The sequence below is a fragment of the Armigeres subalbatus genome, chromosome 1 (assembly GCF_024139115.2).
Source record: "Armigeres subalbatus isolate Guangzhou_Male chromosome 1, GZ_Asu_2, whole genome shotgun sequence".
Taxonomy (NCBI): Eukaryota; Metazoa; Arthropoda; class Insecta; order Diptera; family Culicidae; genus Armigeres; species Armigeres subalbatus.
The window spans coordinates 192434739-192452777 of NC_085139.1; the positions used below are offsets into that span (position 1 = coordinate 192434739).

At 47.7% G+C, this 18039-nt stretch overlaps 1 protein-coding gene across 2 annotated transcripts in view; it reads right to left on the reverse strand.

The window, feature by feature from the left end:
* The window catches only part of LOC134209374 (suppression of tumorigenicity 18 protein-like), a 74859-nt gene that overhangs the window by 13161 nt on the left and 43659 nt on the right, over positions 1-18039 (reverse strand). For both annotated transcript variants that reach the window (XM_062685362.1, XM_062685367.1), the window contains exons 3-7: positions 10487-10600; positions 9238-10426; positions 8963-9174; positions 8286-8517; positions 8031-8213 (exon numbers count right to left, since the gene is read on the reverse strand). In XM_062685362.1, the coding sequence (XP_062541346.1) occupies positions 8031-8213; positions 8286-8517; positions 8963-9174; positions 9238-10426; positions 10487-10600 (1930 nt within the window). The remainder of the gene's footprint in view (positions 1-8030; positions 8214-8285; positions 8518-8962; positions 9175-9237; positions 10427-10486; positions 10601-18039) is intronic.

The following is an 18039-nucleotide window of genomic DNA, read 5'->3' on the forward strand; positions in this document are numbered from 1 at the left end:
TTCAAAAATGGTACATGCTCTACGTGACTCATAGAATAGATTGTGTTCAAAGCATAAGTTCTTGGTCATCCAAAATTTTCCGAAGTAAGACCTTTGGATCTCTGGATTCTGGAACCCATTTTGATGAGCTCAGCTCCGACACCATCCTTACCAGCTGCTTTATTGGTCTTTAGCTGTCTGATGGCATCCTTAACTTCCCTCAGGGTATGGGCAGAATGGATCCTTATCATCCTCAGTGTGTGTAGGCTAAACGTTGATTATGCTTAAGCTGAAGAACCAGTCTTTGATCCTCAACCTGCACATTCTCTCATGAATCGGTCACCACCAGATCGTGCCTTTGAATATCGCCCATCACTATGGAGACAAGATGGCGAGGTACGCAGCGAGCATGATAAGTCGATCAGTTGAAGATAATTTGACGACCCTCCGTGAACTGTAAGGCTGGCGACGTGCATCTACTGACCGAACTGAATGCAGATGGATTTTGTGTACATACAATACTTTGTGAACCACAAAACTCGAAATGGGTGGCCTAGTGGCTACCGCTTCTGCCTTATACGCAGGATGACATGGGTTCATTTCCAGGTTCCTTCGTTTCCGACTGTATTTCTATCTTAATTCTTTCTGTGTTCCACGTTTTACCAAAACGATTCCTACTGTTTCAACCTTCCATATTAACAACTCCAAAACCTCAAGTGACACACATGGGAGTTCGTCGCTGCCTCTTTCTTAAGAAGGTGTTCAACATACCATCCTTCCCCTTCTTCAGCATTCGCAAGGACGTGGCCAAGACAGATCTCGACTATTGGAGAGTGTATTGCTTCCATCTAAGAGATAGTGATGTACCCAAAATCAATATCTGTGGTAACGGATGAATGTTGAAGTGCTACTCCTATACAATAGTCTAGGCTTGTACCACCTACGAATTTGTCCGAATTGCTCAATACTAATTCTAAGGCTAATAATAAAGCTAATACTACACCACTAAGAGCATGTACCATATATTAATCATGCCGATAGATCTTTGGTTACGCATGTAGATGTCAATACCTTACTTCGGGAATTTATTGGATGGCCAATAACTTATGCTTTGAACACAGTCTATTCTATGAACCACACAGAGCATGTACCATATTTGAAAAAAGCCGATAGATCTTTGGTTACTCGTGTAGATGTAAAGGGCTTACTTTGGAACTTTTTTGGATGACCAAGAACTTATGCGTTGAACACAATCTATTTTATGAGCTACACCAAGCATGAATCATATTTAAAACAGGCTGATAGATCTTTGGTTACGCGTGTAGATATAAGGGCCTTACTTCGGGGATTGCTTGTATGCCCAAGAAGTTATGCTTTGAACACAATCTATTGGTTGAATTACAAAGATCTATTACCATATTTGAAACAGGCGGAAAGATCTTCGTTTACGTGTGTAGATCTAGAGGCCTTGCTTCGGTACTTTTTGGATGACCAAGAACTTAGACTTTGAACACAAACTACTCTATGAGCCACAAAGAGCATGAACCATATTTGAAATAGGCGGATAGATCTTTGTGTACGCGTGTAGATCTAAAGGCCTTGCTTCGGGATTTTGTTGGATGACCAATAACTTAGGCTTTGAAAACAATCCGTTATATGAACCACACAGAGCATGCACCATATTTGAAACAGGCGGATAGATCTTTGGTTACGCGTGTAGATCTCAAGGCCTTACTTCGGAAGTTTTCTGGATGACCAAGAACTTATGCTTTGAACACAATCTTTTCTATGAGTCACACAGAGCATGTACCGTATTTGAAACAGGCGGACAGATCTTTGGTAACGCGTGTAGATCTAAAGGCCTTGCTTCGGTACTTTTTTGGATGATCAATAACTTAGGCTTTGAACACAATCTGAGTGATGATGTCACACAGAGCAAGTACCATATTTGAAACAAGAGGACAGATCTTTATAGATCTCAAGGCCTTATTTCATAGATCTCAAGGCCTTATTTCAGGAGATTCTTGGAAGAGCTTGAGCATAGATCGGAGGACATTCCTGGTTTCATATCACAAAAAACCATGTACCATATCACGATCCATACTAGCGTACTATGACCTACAAACAACACCTAGCGAACAAATAGCAAGAAGTTCCCCAATAGGTTTTTTACGTCGTTTTTTAAATAGCGCGTTTTTTTACGTCGTTTTTAAAACAACGCGGTTTTTTTACGTCGGTACCGCGTAAAAATATCCGCGTAAAAAACCGCGCAAAAAACCGCGTAAAAGAAAACTTCAGTGTACTCCATTCGGCGTAGGTTCATCGAAGAGCTGTAGCCCATCAAGTATCAAGTAAGTATTTAATGAATCCAGATTAATTCCCTTAGCGGTGATGATGGCTTTCTCGTTTACTTTAAACGGTTGAGAAGCATATAAAAAAAAAAGTCTGAACAACACTTTTGGGAGAATAGGTTTTTTTTTTCTTTATTAGAGAAGCTTGCAGCCCAAGGCTGGCTCACCTCTACACGAGAGAATAGGTCTTTTTTCACATTCATTTATACTTGATGTAAAATTTCATTTCGAACACAGTTTTTTGTGAGCAAATCGGATGAGTATACGTACAAAAAAGATGTTTCTAGTATGCACGTTTTAAAGTTAGTATTTTGTTAATAACTTTCAATCCCATCTGGCCCAATTTCAATAAATAATAATGGGGCGTGATATCCCAACGAATTCAACTTATTCTTATATTCAACTTATAGGTTTAGGTTAAGTGCCTAAAAAATGGGAGAGACTTTTTTTCGCGTTTATTTGCGTAAAAAATAAATTTCGATTAAAACTTTAAATCCCATAGTCCGAACCAATAAATTTTCAATAGGATACAATGGAACCGGATTCCCCATCGAATACAGCTTGTAGCGAACTAATCGGTCAAGGGTAAGTGCCGGAAAAATTGACGAGTCTTTTTGCGCACATACACACATATACACGCACACACACACAGCCATCACCTCAATTCATCGAACTTAGTCGATTGGTATATAACACAATGAGTCTCAGGTCCTTTTTTAAAAAGTATAGTTTTGGAGCGAATATATAGCCTTTTTTTTTCTTCCTAAACAATGGAGGGGGAATCTGCTCAACAGACATCCTGGGTTGACCAGGAAGTGCGGGGTTAGGGGCCACCTCCAACGAGGCAGGACTGCATCCCCGACCCGCTAAACCGTTTCCATTGCCGCCAAGCCCATCGTCCCTTCGGTACAACCAGAAAGTAATGCTTCAAAGGGGGGCCAGTGCATAACGCACCCTCGAGGTTAGCTGCGTGTCCTTGCAGCACCGAACATCGTAACTCGCTTTTTTAGAAGAACACCATGGTATCGTGCCAGCGCGTTGCCGGCTTTCCAGGTGGCCTTACCACGCCCTATGTCCTAGGAAGGTGGGAAGGGTCGACTTCGCGCCTGCTTCCATCTGCACGACTGGTATCAAGAATGATGATGCCGCGTGCACCCCAAATTGACCTTTCTGCGATAGGGCCTATTCGCCAGCACACAGAGGGACTTGCCGACGCGGTGCCTACGCCTGCCCCAGCCTTGACGAGGACCCCTTTCCGTCCTCGGGCTCGGAACCCGCCCGGTTGACCGACGCCGCGAAAGCGACGATACCATGTTGTTCTTCACGCGGTCACTTGTTCGATAAAAGGATCGAGTTCGACCACAGGGCACCGGTATGACCCATGAAGCCGACTCCGAACCCTTGGACCACCTCTTATTTGCGCCTGAACTAGCCATTCCTCGAGTCCACGCGCCACCTTCTGTGTAGCTCCGAGACGATTTGGACGATAGCCGATAAAACGGCGTTCCATCCAACTTCATCTTTACACATCCTCCGGACTAGGTTGTCCGGGGTAGTGTCCAGACCACATGTGGCAAGCATGTGGTCACGCATTGTGCGAAAACGCGGGCACTCGTGTGCGCCGTTTCCTCTAAACCTACGCACACCGGACACTCGGGCGAGGCCGAGTGTCCGAACCGGTGTAGGTACTGTCTGAAGCAACCATGGCCTGTAAGGACCTGGGTCAGGTGGAAAGTGATTTCCCCATGGCGCCTCTTGACCCACGTACCTATCTCCGGTATCAACCTATGTGTCCATCTACCCTTAGTGGAACTGTCCCACGCACGCTGCCATTTGACCATTGAGGCCAACCTGACAGTCCTACGGATGCCTCTCGTGCCGCGCATTTTGAAACACTCTATGTCTTCACCGATAACGATGTCAATAGCCATCATACCGGTGATGACGCAAAATGCATCGTGTGACACGGTACGGTACGCGCTCTCAACTCTTAGGCACATGAACCTATACGTACTTTTTAACTTCGTTCTGTAGCAGTTAATACGCAGGGCCGTGCCCCAAGCTGGCCCCCCATACCTCAGTATGGACAGAGGAACGCTATCCAGAAGCTTGCGCTTGCTGGCATAAACCGCAGAGCTATTGGACATCATCCGGGACAATGCTACTATAGCTGTGGAGGCACGCTTGCAGGCGTAATTGACGTGGCTACCAAAGGTGAGCTTATCGTCGATCATTAACCCCAAGAGTTTGATGACGCATTCAGAGGTGACCGCGCAGTTGCCTGCCCTTTTCAAAGCTTGTTGCTCCGACTTTCGGTTTTTAACAACAACCACCTCAATCTTGTGGTGAGCTAGTTCTAACTTCCTGGAACTCATCCACTCCTCCACAATTGCGATCGAGTGGGCTGCAGTCAACTCCACCTCTTCGATCGATTCGCCGTAGACCTCCAGCGTAATATCGTCAGCGAAGCCGACGATTACCACCGGGAACTTCAACCTCAAGACACCGTCGTACATGACGTTTCATAACACCGGACCCAGTATGGAACCTTGCGGAACCCCTAAGGTTATGTCAACGCACTTCCGCCCCGCCTCCGTGTCGTATACCAGTACCGTCAACTGGGGGGAAGATGATCATTTTTAAGACAAAACATGCAATAACAATGTGTGTTTACATTTTAAGTCGGAACAAATATTTTCAAAACATGTACTGCTATACGTTGCAATAATCAACAACTTTAGTTTTCTGAAATGCGTTCGCATTTATTAAAATAAATTAAATTATCACACATTTTTTGAGTAATCTGGTTTGGGGTGAAGTTGATCAAGACAGTTCTATTAAAATCATTATGACCTAGTAGTCAAAATACACTAGGTTATTTGTATGAATGTTGAATTTACTACGTAAAGAAGTCTACGAAGTCAATATTTGAAACGAAAATAGCGTCATTTATGACTATCTCTCTCTTTCTTCCACAAAATACATTTTCATGATTATAATCGAAAAACTCGGATTTCTACCTAGCGGTAACATTACTTGAACGGAGAATATTGTTGACTACCGTTTCATAAAAAAATTTGTCACTTTTGACTGACACATCAAATGATCATCTTCCCCCCAGTTGACGGTATTCGATTCTGGAAGTAGCTTCCGAGAATCTTGTACAGGTTCTCGGGAATTCTAAGACGCAGGAGCGCATCTGCAATAGCTTCCCAACTGGCACTATTGAAAGCATTCCTCACGTCGAGAGTCACTACTGTACAATAGCGAACTCCCCTCCTCTTACGCTGGATAGCTATCTTCGCGGATTTGGTAACCGACAAGACAGCGTCTACGGTCGACTTACCCTTTCCAAGCCAAACTGGTTACTCGATGGACCATCCGCACCTCCGTGCGTATCAACAACCTGTTGAGGATGATCTTCTCGAGCACCTTCCCCGCCGTATCAAGCAGGCATATTGGTCCATATGCCGACGGATCCCCAGTGGTTTTCCAGTTACTCTTCCCTCGTCGGCCACCCTGGCCCCTGGCAGCTCCACAAAGGGAGGCCAGGGACTTGGGTCGTGACGTGGGAAGAGCCCCGCGATGATCCTCTCCAGCATCTCTGGAGACCGCTCTGTAGGGGCCATCACCCCACGTGTCTTGGCCATTACGACCCTATAGGCGTCACCCCATGGATTCGCGTTGGCACTTTGACACAGGCCCTCGAAGCAGGCTTTTTTGCTTGATCTAATCTCAGTCTTCAGAGCGGCTCTAGCAGCCACGAACGCGATCCGTCGTTCAACACGGTCCGCTCCTGTGCGTGCGCGCTGCATCCGCCTCCTTGCCCGTAGGCAGGCGCGGCGCAGGTTCGCAATTGCTTGAGTCCACCAGTAAGCCGGTGGTCTCCCATTCCTAGGGTGGACTTTCCTAGGCATGGTGGCATCGCATGCACGCGAGAGTACTGTTACCAGCTGCTCGCCGCTCAGACCGAGAGTATTGTGCTCGCGGCGGAGCGCTTCCTCAAACACCTCGTCGTCGAAGTATGATGTCTTCCACATACGAGGACTAGGCCTCGCCCCTTCTTCCGTCCGCTGAATGCTGGTCGTATAGTCGATACTGTAGCGAACCGCCAGGTGGTCGCTGTGAGTGTAGCCATCATCTACCCTCCAGTTCGAACTACTCGTTTGGCCAGGGCTCCAGAACGTAACGTCGATAATCGACTCGGCACCGTTCCAGCTGTAGGTACTTTTGGTACCGACATTAGCCAAGTCCACATCCAACATGGCCAGTGATTCCAGCAGGATCTGCCCCGTTGATTCGTGGATCGGCTTCCCCATTCCACGGCCCAAGCGTTGAAGTCCCCGCTATCACCACCGGCCTACGCCCCATCAAGTTAGCCGTCAAACAGTGTAGCATTCGACCGAACTGCTCGATCGACTATCGAGGAGGCGCATAGCAGATGCAGAAGAAGACCCCGTTGATTTTGGCAATGACGAAGCCGCAGTGCCGTGACGAGCTCTTCGACTTCGGTGATCTCGTCCAGGTCTTTAACCCTTAGATTCACCTCCGTCGTGAGTGCCCTCACCTTGACCGTCTCGCCTAGGACTTCCTCCGCCAACTTCTTGTAGGCGGCGCCCTTTGCGAGACGCCCCGCTTTAGCTCGAGGATCATCTCGCCCATCCGGGTACGTCTTATTCGACGTACGTCGGCGCCCGAGTTAACCGAGCTTGACGTCACTCCTCATCGCCTTCAAGACGTCCGAGTACTTAGCCTCGTCCGTTTTGATGACTAGAGCATCGCCCCTGGAGCGATTGGCGCCTACCCTAGACTTCTTGCTACCCTCATTCGCCTGGGCCTTCTTTTCGGCCCTTGACGTCTTCGGTTTCTTCTTGTTCTTGACCAGGGTCCAGGAGGCGTCATCCCCCTCTATTTCCCTGGTCTGGTGTGGCTGAGAGCTCTCAGCCTGCCGTAACCCCTTACCACCGTCTTTCCTGGGTGGACGGACCTTTCCAGGTCCTTCCTCCCCCGGTTTTGGAGGTATCTGGCCGGGGTTCAGCTTCCCAGCCCCACTACCCTTGTTCGGGGTAGTAACCCTCCACGTTTTGGGGCGCCCCCCGTTTTTGCCTTTACTCGTACTTAGTGTATAAGAAAGTCAACAGGTGTGCCAATAAAATTTGTACATATAAGCACATCCAATTGTTACACCCAATCAATCGATGACAGATTTTCACACAGTTGCAATATACAAAATTTATAGACTTCAATATAATCATTGTATTGAAATCTTACAATTCTGCATTAGTTTTTACAGCATTGATATGAAAAGCTTGCATTTTTTGTACTAAACATTGAAAGATTTGTGTTTTTAGGGTTCAAATTAAAAGTTTGTTGTGTTTGATCCTATAACCGTCCGTAGTAGAGTACAAGAAAGGCAAAACAGCGTTGAACTTCAAATTAAACCAATATCTACTAAATGACCACCGGTAGGCTTCAATAATATCAATAAAATAAGAACAAGTTAAATAGAAAGTAGAAATGAATTATTATCAGAACTGAAAAATCACTTTATGTGTTTTTTTATGCGCATGTTGTCAACGCACAACTCTCTTCATTATTTTTCCGCACAGCATAAAAACCTTACAAACTAATAAATTAAGCAAACCAAAGTGCGGATTTAATATATTTATGGATTTATCGCATCCTATCTTTCACAATTACCTCAACGGTTCCGCCTCCGAGCCGTCCCGTGGTTTATTCTTCGGCTTGGTTGCCCTCGGACATCCGGATAAACTCCTGTGCGACGAATAGTTGCCAGTGGCATGGCCGGAACCGTCACACCCAGGGGTCGGACATTTCAGCTCTTGGGAGCTAGCGTGAAACGCCCGGCCGAGCCCCGTCAATCTGAAATGTTTCCAAAATTCATGTTAGCACCTTCTTTGTATCTCTGCACCTACGCAAAATGTTTGGACTAACCCTTCCTGCAGCAGTCGCTCCTGGGACGGAATATGGTTCGGCGGTGGCATCGAATAGTGACCGCCAGCAGTCGAGTACGCCGCCCCGGACGAGTACAGATGGTGATGGTGAGGCGGCGGAGGTGGAGCACCGTATGGACTACAGCTCTGGTAAGCCCCTGCCGGAGCACCGTAGCCAGGGTAACCGGTCGGGTTAGCTGCATACTCCATGTAGCCGGGGTGGGGACTGTAACCTGCAGAAAAACATCAGTAGTTACATAATTAGAAATCTTTCAAGCAGAGAAGTCCCACAAAAATTCCATAAATTTTTGTCTCCGACGAACATGAAAGGCAGTGACTGTGTTAAACACTTTCTCATTAGCTGGGCAATGGAGAGTGAAATTCTTTTGTCGAACCCAGGCGGTTTCATTTCGAGTGAAAAAGAAGGACTCGAGGAGAAAATATTTTAAAACAGGAATAATATGCATTCTTTTCATGTTGACCAGCATCGTCGGTGGGTGGCAGCAGCCGGGGGGCATTTTTCACCTGGCTATAGTAATAATCACCCTTTGTGGGACGGTCGTTATGATGTTTCGCTTTGATGCCTTTTGATGTCCCCTTGAGGCAATCATTTTAATGTTTTCACTTTGAAAGCACCATCCACTATAAATTTCCATTCCAGAAAGAGTGGCTACTCACCGTTGTGATCTCGATAGCCATCGGAAATGTAGTGCGAGGAAGCACTATCCGGTGTGGACTCTCGACTGTAGCCCATGGCCGGTGGTGGAGCCATGAAGCCAAAGCCCAGACCAGGGCGTGGAGGACCGCTGAAGTCGACTGGTTCCGCTTGCGGGGATCTCGGAACGGGCGATCCAGAGGAAGCCCGATGATTGCTGTGGGGACTCGCAGTACTACGAATGTGAAAAAAAATAACTACACTATCATGTGGAATAGGAAACTAATGTTTCTATTACCTATTCGGCAATCGATTAACGCTCAAATCCAGAGTTTGGCGTTGCGGACTCTCTGCTGGTGTTCCTAAATTATTATCATCAGAAGATCTTGGACTTTTTCTAGACGAAGTAATGTTCCCAGTTGACAGATCTATCGCTGGATCGCGTTCTCTGTTCGGGGATCTACTGGCCTGTATAGCCGTTTCCGTAGCCATATCCGAAGCGGTCTTCACGCTCAAATTGATCGCCGAAAATCCCGATCCCACCGTAGTAGGACCCACCGCTTGAGCTGCCGTTCCACCAGGGATACTGTTGCTGCTGTTGTTGTTGGTATTGGTACTGGAACTGCTGTTGTTGATGTTGGTGTTGTTGTTGCTCGGCTCGTATTGTTGCTGATACACCGGTCGAGGGCATATCGGGCCAGTCTGGGAACTGTTGTTTTCGTCCATTTCCTGCTTCAGTACTGGCTGGGTCGACTCCGTTAGGCCAAGGTTGGAAGTCTGACCCGAGGCCTGGTGAAACCCCACCGCCGTTGAGGAGTTGTAGTCTTCCATCAAACCATACGGTACGTATCTGGTAGTGGAACCGTATCCAGGGTCATACCTATCAAATGCTCCGGAATCGTAAGCTCGAGTTGGATAGGTCCCGAAGTCATACCCGACTGCGGAACCGCCCATGTGAGTGTTCGTATACTGCTGATGTGATTGTTGTTGCTGACCGTATCGGTAGTCAGTCTCGCGACCGTAACTACTGCTGTCCAGCATGGTGTCTTTGTTTGATGGTTCGCTGTCAAAGTCTGGTTTTTCTGTTTTGACTATGGGGGTGGTCTCCTGCCCGGATTTTTGTGAATTATTCTCCGGAGATTTTTCCCGGGATTCTTCCCTCCTTCGTTCAGTTGTTTTCAAATTCTGTGGTTCTTCGGGGACGCGGTTTGACTTATCTTCAGGAGAGTTACTGCGACTACGTTGTACTTGATTGATCAATGAAGATCGGTATTCGTTCAACTGTTGGTAGTTCAACACTGCAGAATGAAGCTTTTGACGGAACAACAAACCATTTTGATATTTGAGTTCACGAGCTGCTGCTTTACTGGCGGCTGCTTTTGGACAACCCGATAGACTGCGATGAGAGTTGCGGCCAGCGCTGACGTGCCCTCGTCCGTTACAGCCAGGCGTTGGACATTTAAGAATTGTCTCGTGAAGTGCTAATACTGCAAAAAATTAAAAAAGACAATCATTAGGTGAAAGCAACCAAACAAAAGCGAACTTACATTCAGATGACACCTTGTCCCGTCGGGGACATCCAGACAAGCTGCGATGATGAGAATAAAGACCGGTAACGTGTCCTAATCCAACGCAACCCGGAGTGGGGCACTTGCTCGATTCTGCAATGGAAGGTGAAGGACGAGAATTGGAAATAAGTAAACACTCCACTCCAAAAGCCAAACAAAGTTTATCTAATTGCAAATCATGCAACGAGTCACGTTAGTAGAGCTCTCCGATACATGAACATGAACGTTTTGTGGGTGTAGAAAAGCAGAACGGCAGGACTTCAGCGCAAACAAGATACGACAGTAAACCTTGACGCTGTTTGGCGTTGTTTGCCGGCAGGTATTGCTTCCCCGTGTAAATATAGTTTTCCATCCGGGCCATTTTGGGATTAGTTAGCCGCGGTGCGGCGGTGGTGGCCTATCTCCATCAGCCAACAGTTGACTCGTGGAAGAGTTCGAATGGATAAACAAGTGTTTGGCATTTATAGTGAATATCGTTGGGAAAATCAAATCGTCTAGAGCACAAACGGTCCACGTCGTGGCAAACAAATTTAAATTAATTAACTTGAATTGTTGTAGATAGTAAAGCTACCCAGCTTTTCAAGGCAGAAGATTAATATGATGGAATTGTAGATTGGACATCAAATTTACTCTCTGATGTTAGTATCGGTACTAATCAGCGAGGAATTGCTCATTATTAGTGCACCAAATCTATCAGAGTTTTAAACAATCGAATGTTTATGGTGGAACCCATCGGTCTTCTTTGTCACCTTCACTTCGTAACATATTCATTTCGGCTAAACACTGTCCATTTCCTATCGAAATGACGAACAGACGAAAATACCTGCCGTGTCCCTAGTCGTGCAACGTTTGTAAAAATTCGGACCGAAGTTGCTTCGTTAAGGACACTCCTCACAGAATCCAAATTTAGCGTTTTCAAGGGCATACCACTTGATACAGAAGTAATGCACAACTGTTATTTTTATTACGACGCACCAAAGCTGAAATAATAAACATGACAGTTGTGCGCTGCTTCCGTATTGAGACGCTTCAAAACAATCAAAACTTGACGCAGACCAGTTGACGGAAACGCTAGCGAGGGCATGCGATGCGACGATGCTGAGGAAACTGGAGCCAACGAATAGCCGGTGGCCAAGTTACTGGTGGAACGAAAATCTTGCCAACCTTCGCGCTGCCTGTTTAAAAGCTAGGAGATACTTACAGAGAACAAGGTCTGAAATGGTCAGAAAGGAGCGAAAGATAGTTTTCTGTGAAGCTAGAGCGGCTTTCAAACGGGCGATCCTAATCAGCAAGTCCAACTGCTTCAAAGAGTTGTGCCGGGAAGCTGACGCTGATCCTTGGGGTAACGCTTATCGAGTCGTGACAAAGAAGATCAGGGGTCCTGCGACGCCAGCCGAAATGTGTCCGGGGAAGCTAAAGATCATCGTCTGTTCCCGCAGCATCGTTCTACGACGTGGCCGCGTACGCCGTACGAAGATGAAGACCGAGTAATCGCTCCAGGTATGCAAGTCTCCAACGACGAGCTGTAATCAGTGGCGAAAAGTTTGAAGATGAAGCTCCAGGTCCAGATGGAATTTCAAATGTAGCTCTAAAATCCGCGATTTTGGCGTTTCCGGGCTTGTTCAGGATGGTGCTGCAGAAGTGTTTAGTAGATGGTAACTTTCCGGATACGTGTAAGATCCAGAAACTTGTTACAGACGATAACAATTTTCAAGGATTATCAGCCAGAATGCACTAAACGGTACCTCTTACTAACCAAACACTAATCAAAGAACAAAATATTGTGAGGCTATGCATGAAGCACCTCAGTTAGCAAATAGGCACATAAATAAAATAGTTATTATGTGGCTATTCCGACCACATCTCCGGCCACGCCACCGGTTCACATCTCCACTGCGGCGACGGCGAAGAGATACATCCGGAGCGAAATGACAATCGAAAGAGAAGGAAGACAAAAAAGTATGAGGAAACGGGAGGGGGATAGAAAGGTGGAAAGGAAAAAAAAAGAGGAACCAGCCGGGGAGTCAACGGCAGACCAGTCACGAGAAGAGGTCGAAAAGTAGCGAGTTTCCGCGTGGATTTTTCTCGGGATCGAAGTTCACGATCCAACCGCCGTCGTTTAGCGTTGAAAAGTGAGGACCCCAATCGTCAAGGGCCAAGACAGAGGTCACCAAACACGCGTTAGGAAACCAGCCAAGTTTTGAAGATTTCCGAGGCCGCCTGTAGCGCTAGTGAAGCTGTGGAAGATCGCAACCCCTCCACGTTGGTCGGTGCGGCGTCGACACGTAGCTGGACGTAAGAGGAGTATATGGCCCCAGCCGGTCAGTGAAGCCGGGAGTGCAAAGAGCTCCGAACGATACCCCTCGCAGCAAAGGAAGCCACACGTCAACTTTTGGTCGGTACGCCGCCGACAAGCAGACAGCGGCCAGGGTAACCTCAAAGTTTGTCGTCCGCCAACACGAGGTTTTCTGCCACGCGACGCCAACCGCGAAGAACCCGGGGCCACTCCAAAAAAACCGCTCCGTGCAGCTCGGATCGCTCTCACCGGTCATCGTCCCGGTCGACCCTCCCGAAGGGTGGTGGAGCAGGCTCGACACACCCAGCCGGAACATCGATTACCGTCGAAACATCGATCCCGCCTTGTGGCCAGGCTAGCCCCGCCGTTGTAGGAAAGCCTCTCAAGCGAAGGCCCAGGTACCCACCCAGCGCCGCCAACCGGGTGACGTAGATCGCTTTCCTTCGAACCCGAGCTTCTTCTGAACGGAGCGCTCGCTCCGGTCCTCCATGATCATCGCGTACGATCCAACACCGCAAAGAGTCCTGCATCAAGAGCTCAGACGATACCGAACGATCGCTCTAGCATTGGCCCGCTTCTATCCCCGAATCCTCGCCAAGACTCCGGAAGTGACCACCCAAGTCCCCCACTCCGGAAAAGGTATGTTTGAACGCCCACCTACCCTACCTGTAGCATGCCAACCATGGGCCCCAACTACTCCGATCGGCCGCAACGTTACTAACATTTAACCCTAACCCACGATTCAACCTAAAATAAAAACAAAATGAATTAGAATGTACCTGTCCGTCTTTTGATTTCGGAAGCTATCCCTGTGCTATTTCTGAAGCTCTTCTTTATTGTTCCGTCTACCTGGAAGGTTGCGTGCCCCTTAAGCAGGATGATAGTCGACCCTGGGAGAAATACAAGGTGAGCTAGTTAGGGGCGTCAGGACGTCCACTCCACAGACGTGAGGACGTCAAAGGAGATTGTTGCTGCTGCCGAAACCAGGAAAACCGGGGAATCCAGCATCGTATAGGCCCATTGATTCATTTATTTAGTCTACATCTAAACAGATAACACTGAATCAACAATTTGACTCCACCACAATACACGGTTCGAGGCCGCATCTCCCCATCCTCAAATGTGCTAAGTCGTTTTGCACCAGGTCTGTCCACCTCGCTCGCTGCGCTCCACTGCCGGATCGGAAGCGAACACCATCTTTGCAGGGTTGCTGTCCGGCATTCTTGCAACATGTCCTGCCCATCGTACCCTTCCGGCTTTAGCTACCTTCTGGATACTGGGTTTGCGAGCTCGTGGTTCATTATGTGCCGCCAAAGATGGTCCTAAGCACCCGTCTCTCGAATACTACGAGTGCTTGCAAGTCCTCCTCGAGCATTGTCCATGTTTCATGTCCGTAGATCAGCGGTCTTATCAGCGTCTTGTACATGACACATTTAGTGCGGTGGGGAATATTTTTTGACCGCAGTTTCTTCTGGAGCCCGTAGTAGGCCCGACTTCTGCAGATGATGCGCCTTCGTATTTCACGACTAACATTATTATCAGCCATTAGCAAGGATCCAAGGTAGAGAATTCCTCGACCACCTCAAAAGTATCCCCGTTTATCGTAAATGCTCCCCAGGCGGGCCCTGTCGCGCTCGGTTCCGCCCACAAGCATGTACTTTGTCTTTGACGCATTCACCACCAGTCCAACTTTTATTGCTTCACCTTTCATGCGGGTGTACAGTTCTGTCACCTTTGCAAATGTTCGGCCAACAATGTCCATGTCATCCGCGAAACAAATAAATTGACTGGATCTGTTGAAAATCGCACCCCGGCTGTTACATCCGACTCTCCGCATGACACCTTCTAGCGTAATATTGAATAATAGGCACGAAAGTCCATCACCTTATCTTAGTCGCCGGCGCGATTCGAACGAATAGGAGTGTTCGCCCGAAATATTCACAGTTTTGCATACCATCCACCGTTGCGTTGCTTTGATCTGTCCGGTAAGCTTCCCAGGGAAGCTGTTCTCGTCCTTAATTTTCCATAGCTTTATGCCGTCTATATACTGTCGTATGCCGCCTTAAAATCAACGTACAGATTGTGCGTTGGGACCTGGTATTTACGGCATTTTTAAGGATTTGCCGTATAGTAAAGCTCTGGTCCGTTATTGAGCGGCCGTCAACGAAGCCGGCTTGATAACTTCCCACGAACTCATTCACTAATGGTGACAGACGTCGGAAGAAGATCTGGGAGATCACTTTGTAGGCGGCATTAAGGATGGTGATCGCTCGAAAGTTCTCACACTTCAGCTTGTCGCCTTTCTTGTAGATTTTGCATATAACCCCTTCTTTCCACTCCTCCGGTAGCTGTTCAGTTTCCCAGATTCTGACTATCAATTTGAGCAGGCAAGTGGCTAGCTTTTCCGGGCCAATCTTGATGAGCTCAGCTCCGATACCATCCTTACTGGTTGCTTTATTGGTCTTTAGGGGCCGTACACATATTACATAAGCATTTTCTGGATTTTTCGACCAGGGGGTTCGAAAAAGCCAGAAAAAATCTTATGTAATATGTACGGCCCCTAAACCATCCACGTAAGATTTTTTCATACAAATTATTTTTAATTTAAATGGCGCGTAAGAAAACGACCGACCCCCTCCCCCATAAGTGCTTACCTAATATGTGTATGACCCTTTATCTGTTGGATGGCATCCTTAACTTCCATCAAGGTGGGGGCTAGTTGGCTTCCATCGTCCGCTGAACTGACGTAGTCATTGTTCCTCGTAGTGCTGCTTCCACCTTTCGATCACCACACGTTCGTCCGTCAAGATGCTCCCATCCTTATCCCGGCACATTTCGGCTCGCGGCACGAAGCCTTTGCGGGATGCGTTGAGCTACTGATAGAACTTGCGTGTATCTTGAGCAGCACAGCTATTCCATCTCCTCGCACTTCGCTTCTTCCAGGCGGCGTTTCTTCTCCTGAAAAAGGCGGGTCTGCTGTCTCCGCTTCCGTCTATAACGTTCCACGTTCTGCCGGGTACCTTGCTGCAGCGCGACCGCCCGCGCTGCGCCCTTCTCCTCCAGAATCTGTCTGCACTCTTCGTCGAACCAATCGTTCCGTCGACTTCGTCCCATATACCCGACGTTGTTCTCCGCTGCGTCGTTAATGGCTGCTTTGACTGTATTCCAGCAGTCCTCAAGAAGGGGCCCCATCGTATAGGCCTACATATCTGCTGGATACACTGGGGCTGCTTCTGGGAAGGGTTATCCGTAAGGTCACTCCAGACAGAATCCAAGTTTCAAAGTGCTCGCGTTTTCGGAGGCACACCACTCGATACGGAAGCAACGCACAACCGTCATTTTTATTTTTTAACGCATGCTGCGACGCAGCAAAGCTGAATCAACAAAATGACGGTTGTCCGCCGCCTCCGTATCGAGTGGTGTGCCCCTGAAAACGCTGAACACTGAAACTTGGATTCTATCAGGACTGACCTTAATAGGCTTACACAGTTCACGGAGGTGAGACTAGCCTATCGGAAAAAAACAGTTCGGATTCCGCAAAGGCAGATCGACTGTGGATGCAATCAGGACAGTCATTGAAGATGCAGAGAGGGCGTCCAAGAAGAAGAGGAGCGGCAATCGGTTCTGCGCAGTAGTGACGATTGACGTCAAAAACGCGTTCAATAGTGCCAGCTGGGAGGCCATCGCCGCAGCGCTGCATGGAATGCGAATCCCCGACTTCCTGTGTAAAATCCTTAGGAGCTACTTCCTCAACCAGATTCTGGTTTACGACACGAACTCGGGGTGGAAGTCGGTCAGGGTGACGGCGGGCCTTCCACAAGGGTCTATACTAGGCCCATTGCAACGTTATGGAATGTGATGTACAACGGGGTGCTGACGGTGAAGTTGTCCAAAGGTGTAAATATTTACGAATTCGCTGATGATGTCGTCCTAACGATAACCGGTGAGTCGTAGGAGGAGGTGGAAATGCTGGTAGTGGAAGTGCCCGACGCAGTAGAAACCTGGGTGAATGGAGGCCACGACATTCCGTCGGTGCGGACTCTGAGACATCTAGGTGTGATGATTGATAACCGGTTGAACTTCCAACACCCACGTGGACTATTCCTGTTAAAAGGGTGCTAAAATTATCAGTGCGTTAGCAAGGATCATGCCGAACGTTGGCGGTCCGAAGGCAGCAGTAGGCGTCTTCTTGCGACAGGTACTCGATACTCGATACTAAGGTACGGAGTTCCAGCCTGAGGAGATGCGCTCAAGACGAAACGTAAGTACTAAAATCGGAGTAAACTGAAGAGCGTGTTTCGTCTAATGGCCATTCGAGTCGCGACTGCGTACCGAACTATTTCGTCGGAGGCAGCTTGCGTTATTGCAGGGATGATTCAAAGCTGCATAACCCTAGCAGAGGATATTGAGTGCTACCAACGGAGGGATACCAGAAATGTGAGGAAGGCGGTGAAACAGAACTCTATGGTGAAGTGGCAGCAGGAGTGGGACAATGCAGATAATGGAAGGTGGCCATGCGTCATCGCCATACCGCCCGGCGTGTATCAACGTAGAGGAGACTCCAGAGCACGTGATATCCCTAGTAACATTTAGGTTTTATACTGGTTTTATAACTCTTTTGTGAAGTTAATTATAGTCTTTAAGAGCATTATAAAACTTAAAATGTTACTTGGATTTGACTGCCCGAAGTTTGCGGAGGCACGTAGAAGAATGCCTGTCATAAGGGCGGACAACATCGCAGATAGCCTCTAGTAGTCAGGGCACCATCAGTGCCGACCTTTCCTTCGCCGGAACTGGTGGACCACCCTGACCTCCGTGTTAGCTTTAAGCAGCGAAGAGCAGCTGATAGTGAATTCACCTCTGTAGCCGATGGAAACAACAATGTAATCATAACTCAGTAAACTCGAGAAAGACAACAGGGAGAAGGAATAGCCCTTCTGTGCCCTGGCCGCTACTCTACACAAACAGATGGAATCGAGCTCACGCCAACAAAAAACATTCAGCACCAATTTCTTACACCACATCGAGCAACGAAGGAGTCGACTATACTCACCCTACTGTCATCACCTATCTATCCAATGGGAAAAAATGGTGGCTAACATCTCTGGGGTTAGCGCGCGGTGGGCCCCACTGACAATTCAAAATTAGTAAACAAAAACATCATTTCAGGACTAATTTTCTGTGATGGAGTAATTGTTGTTGAGCGATTTGAATGATTTTATTACTATTATCGCTA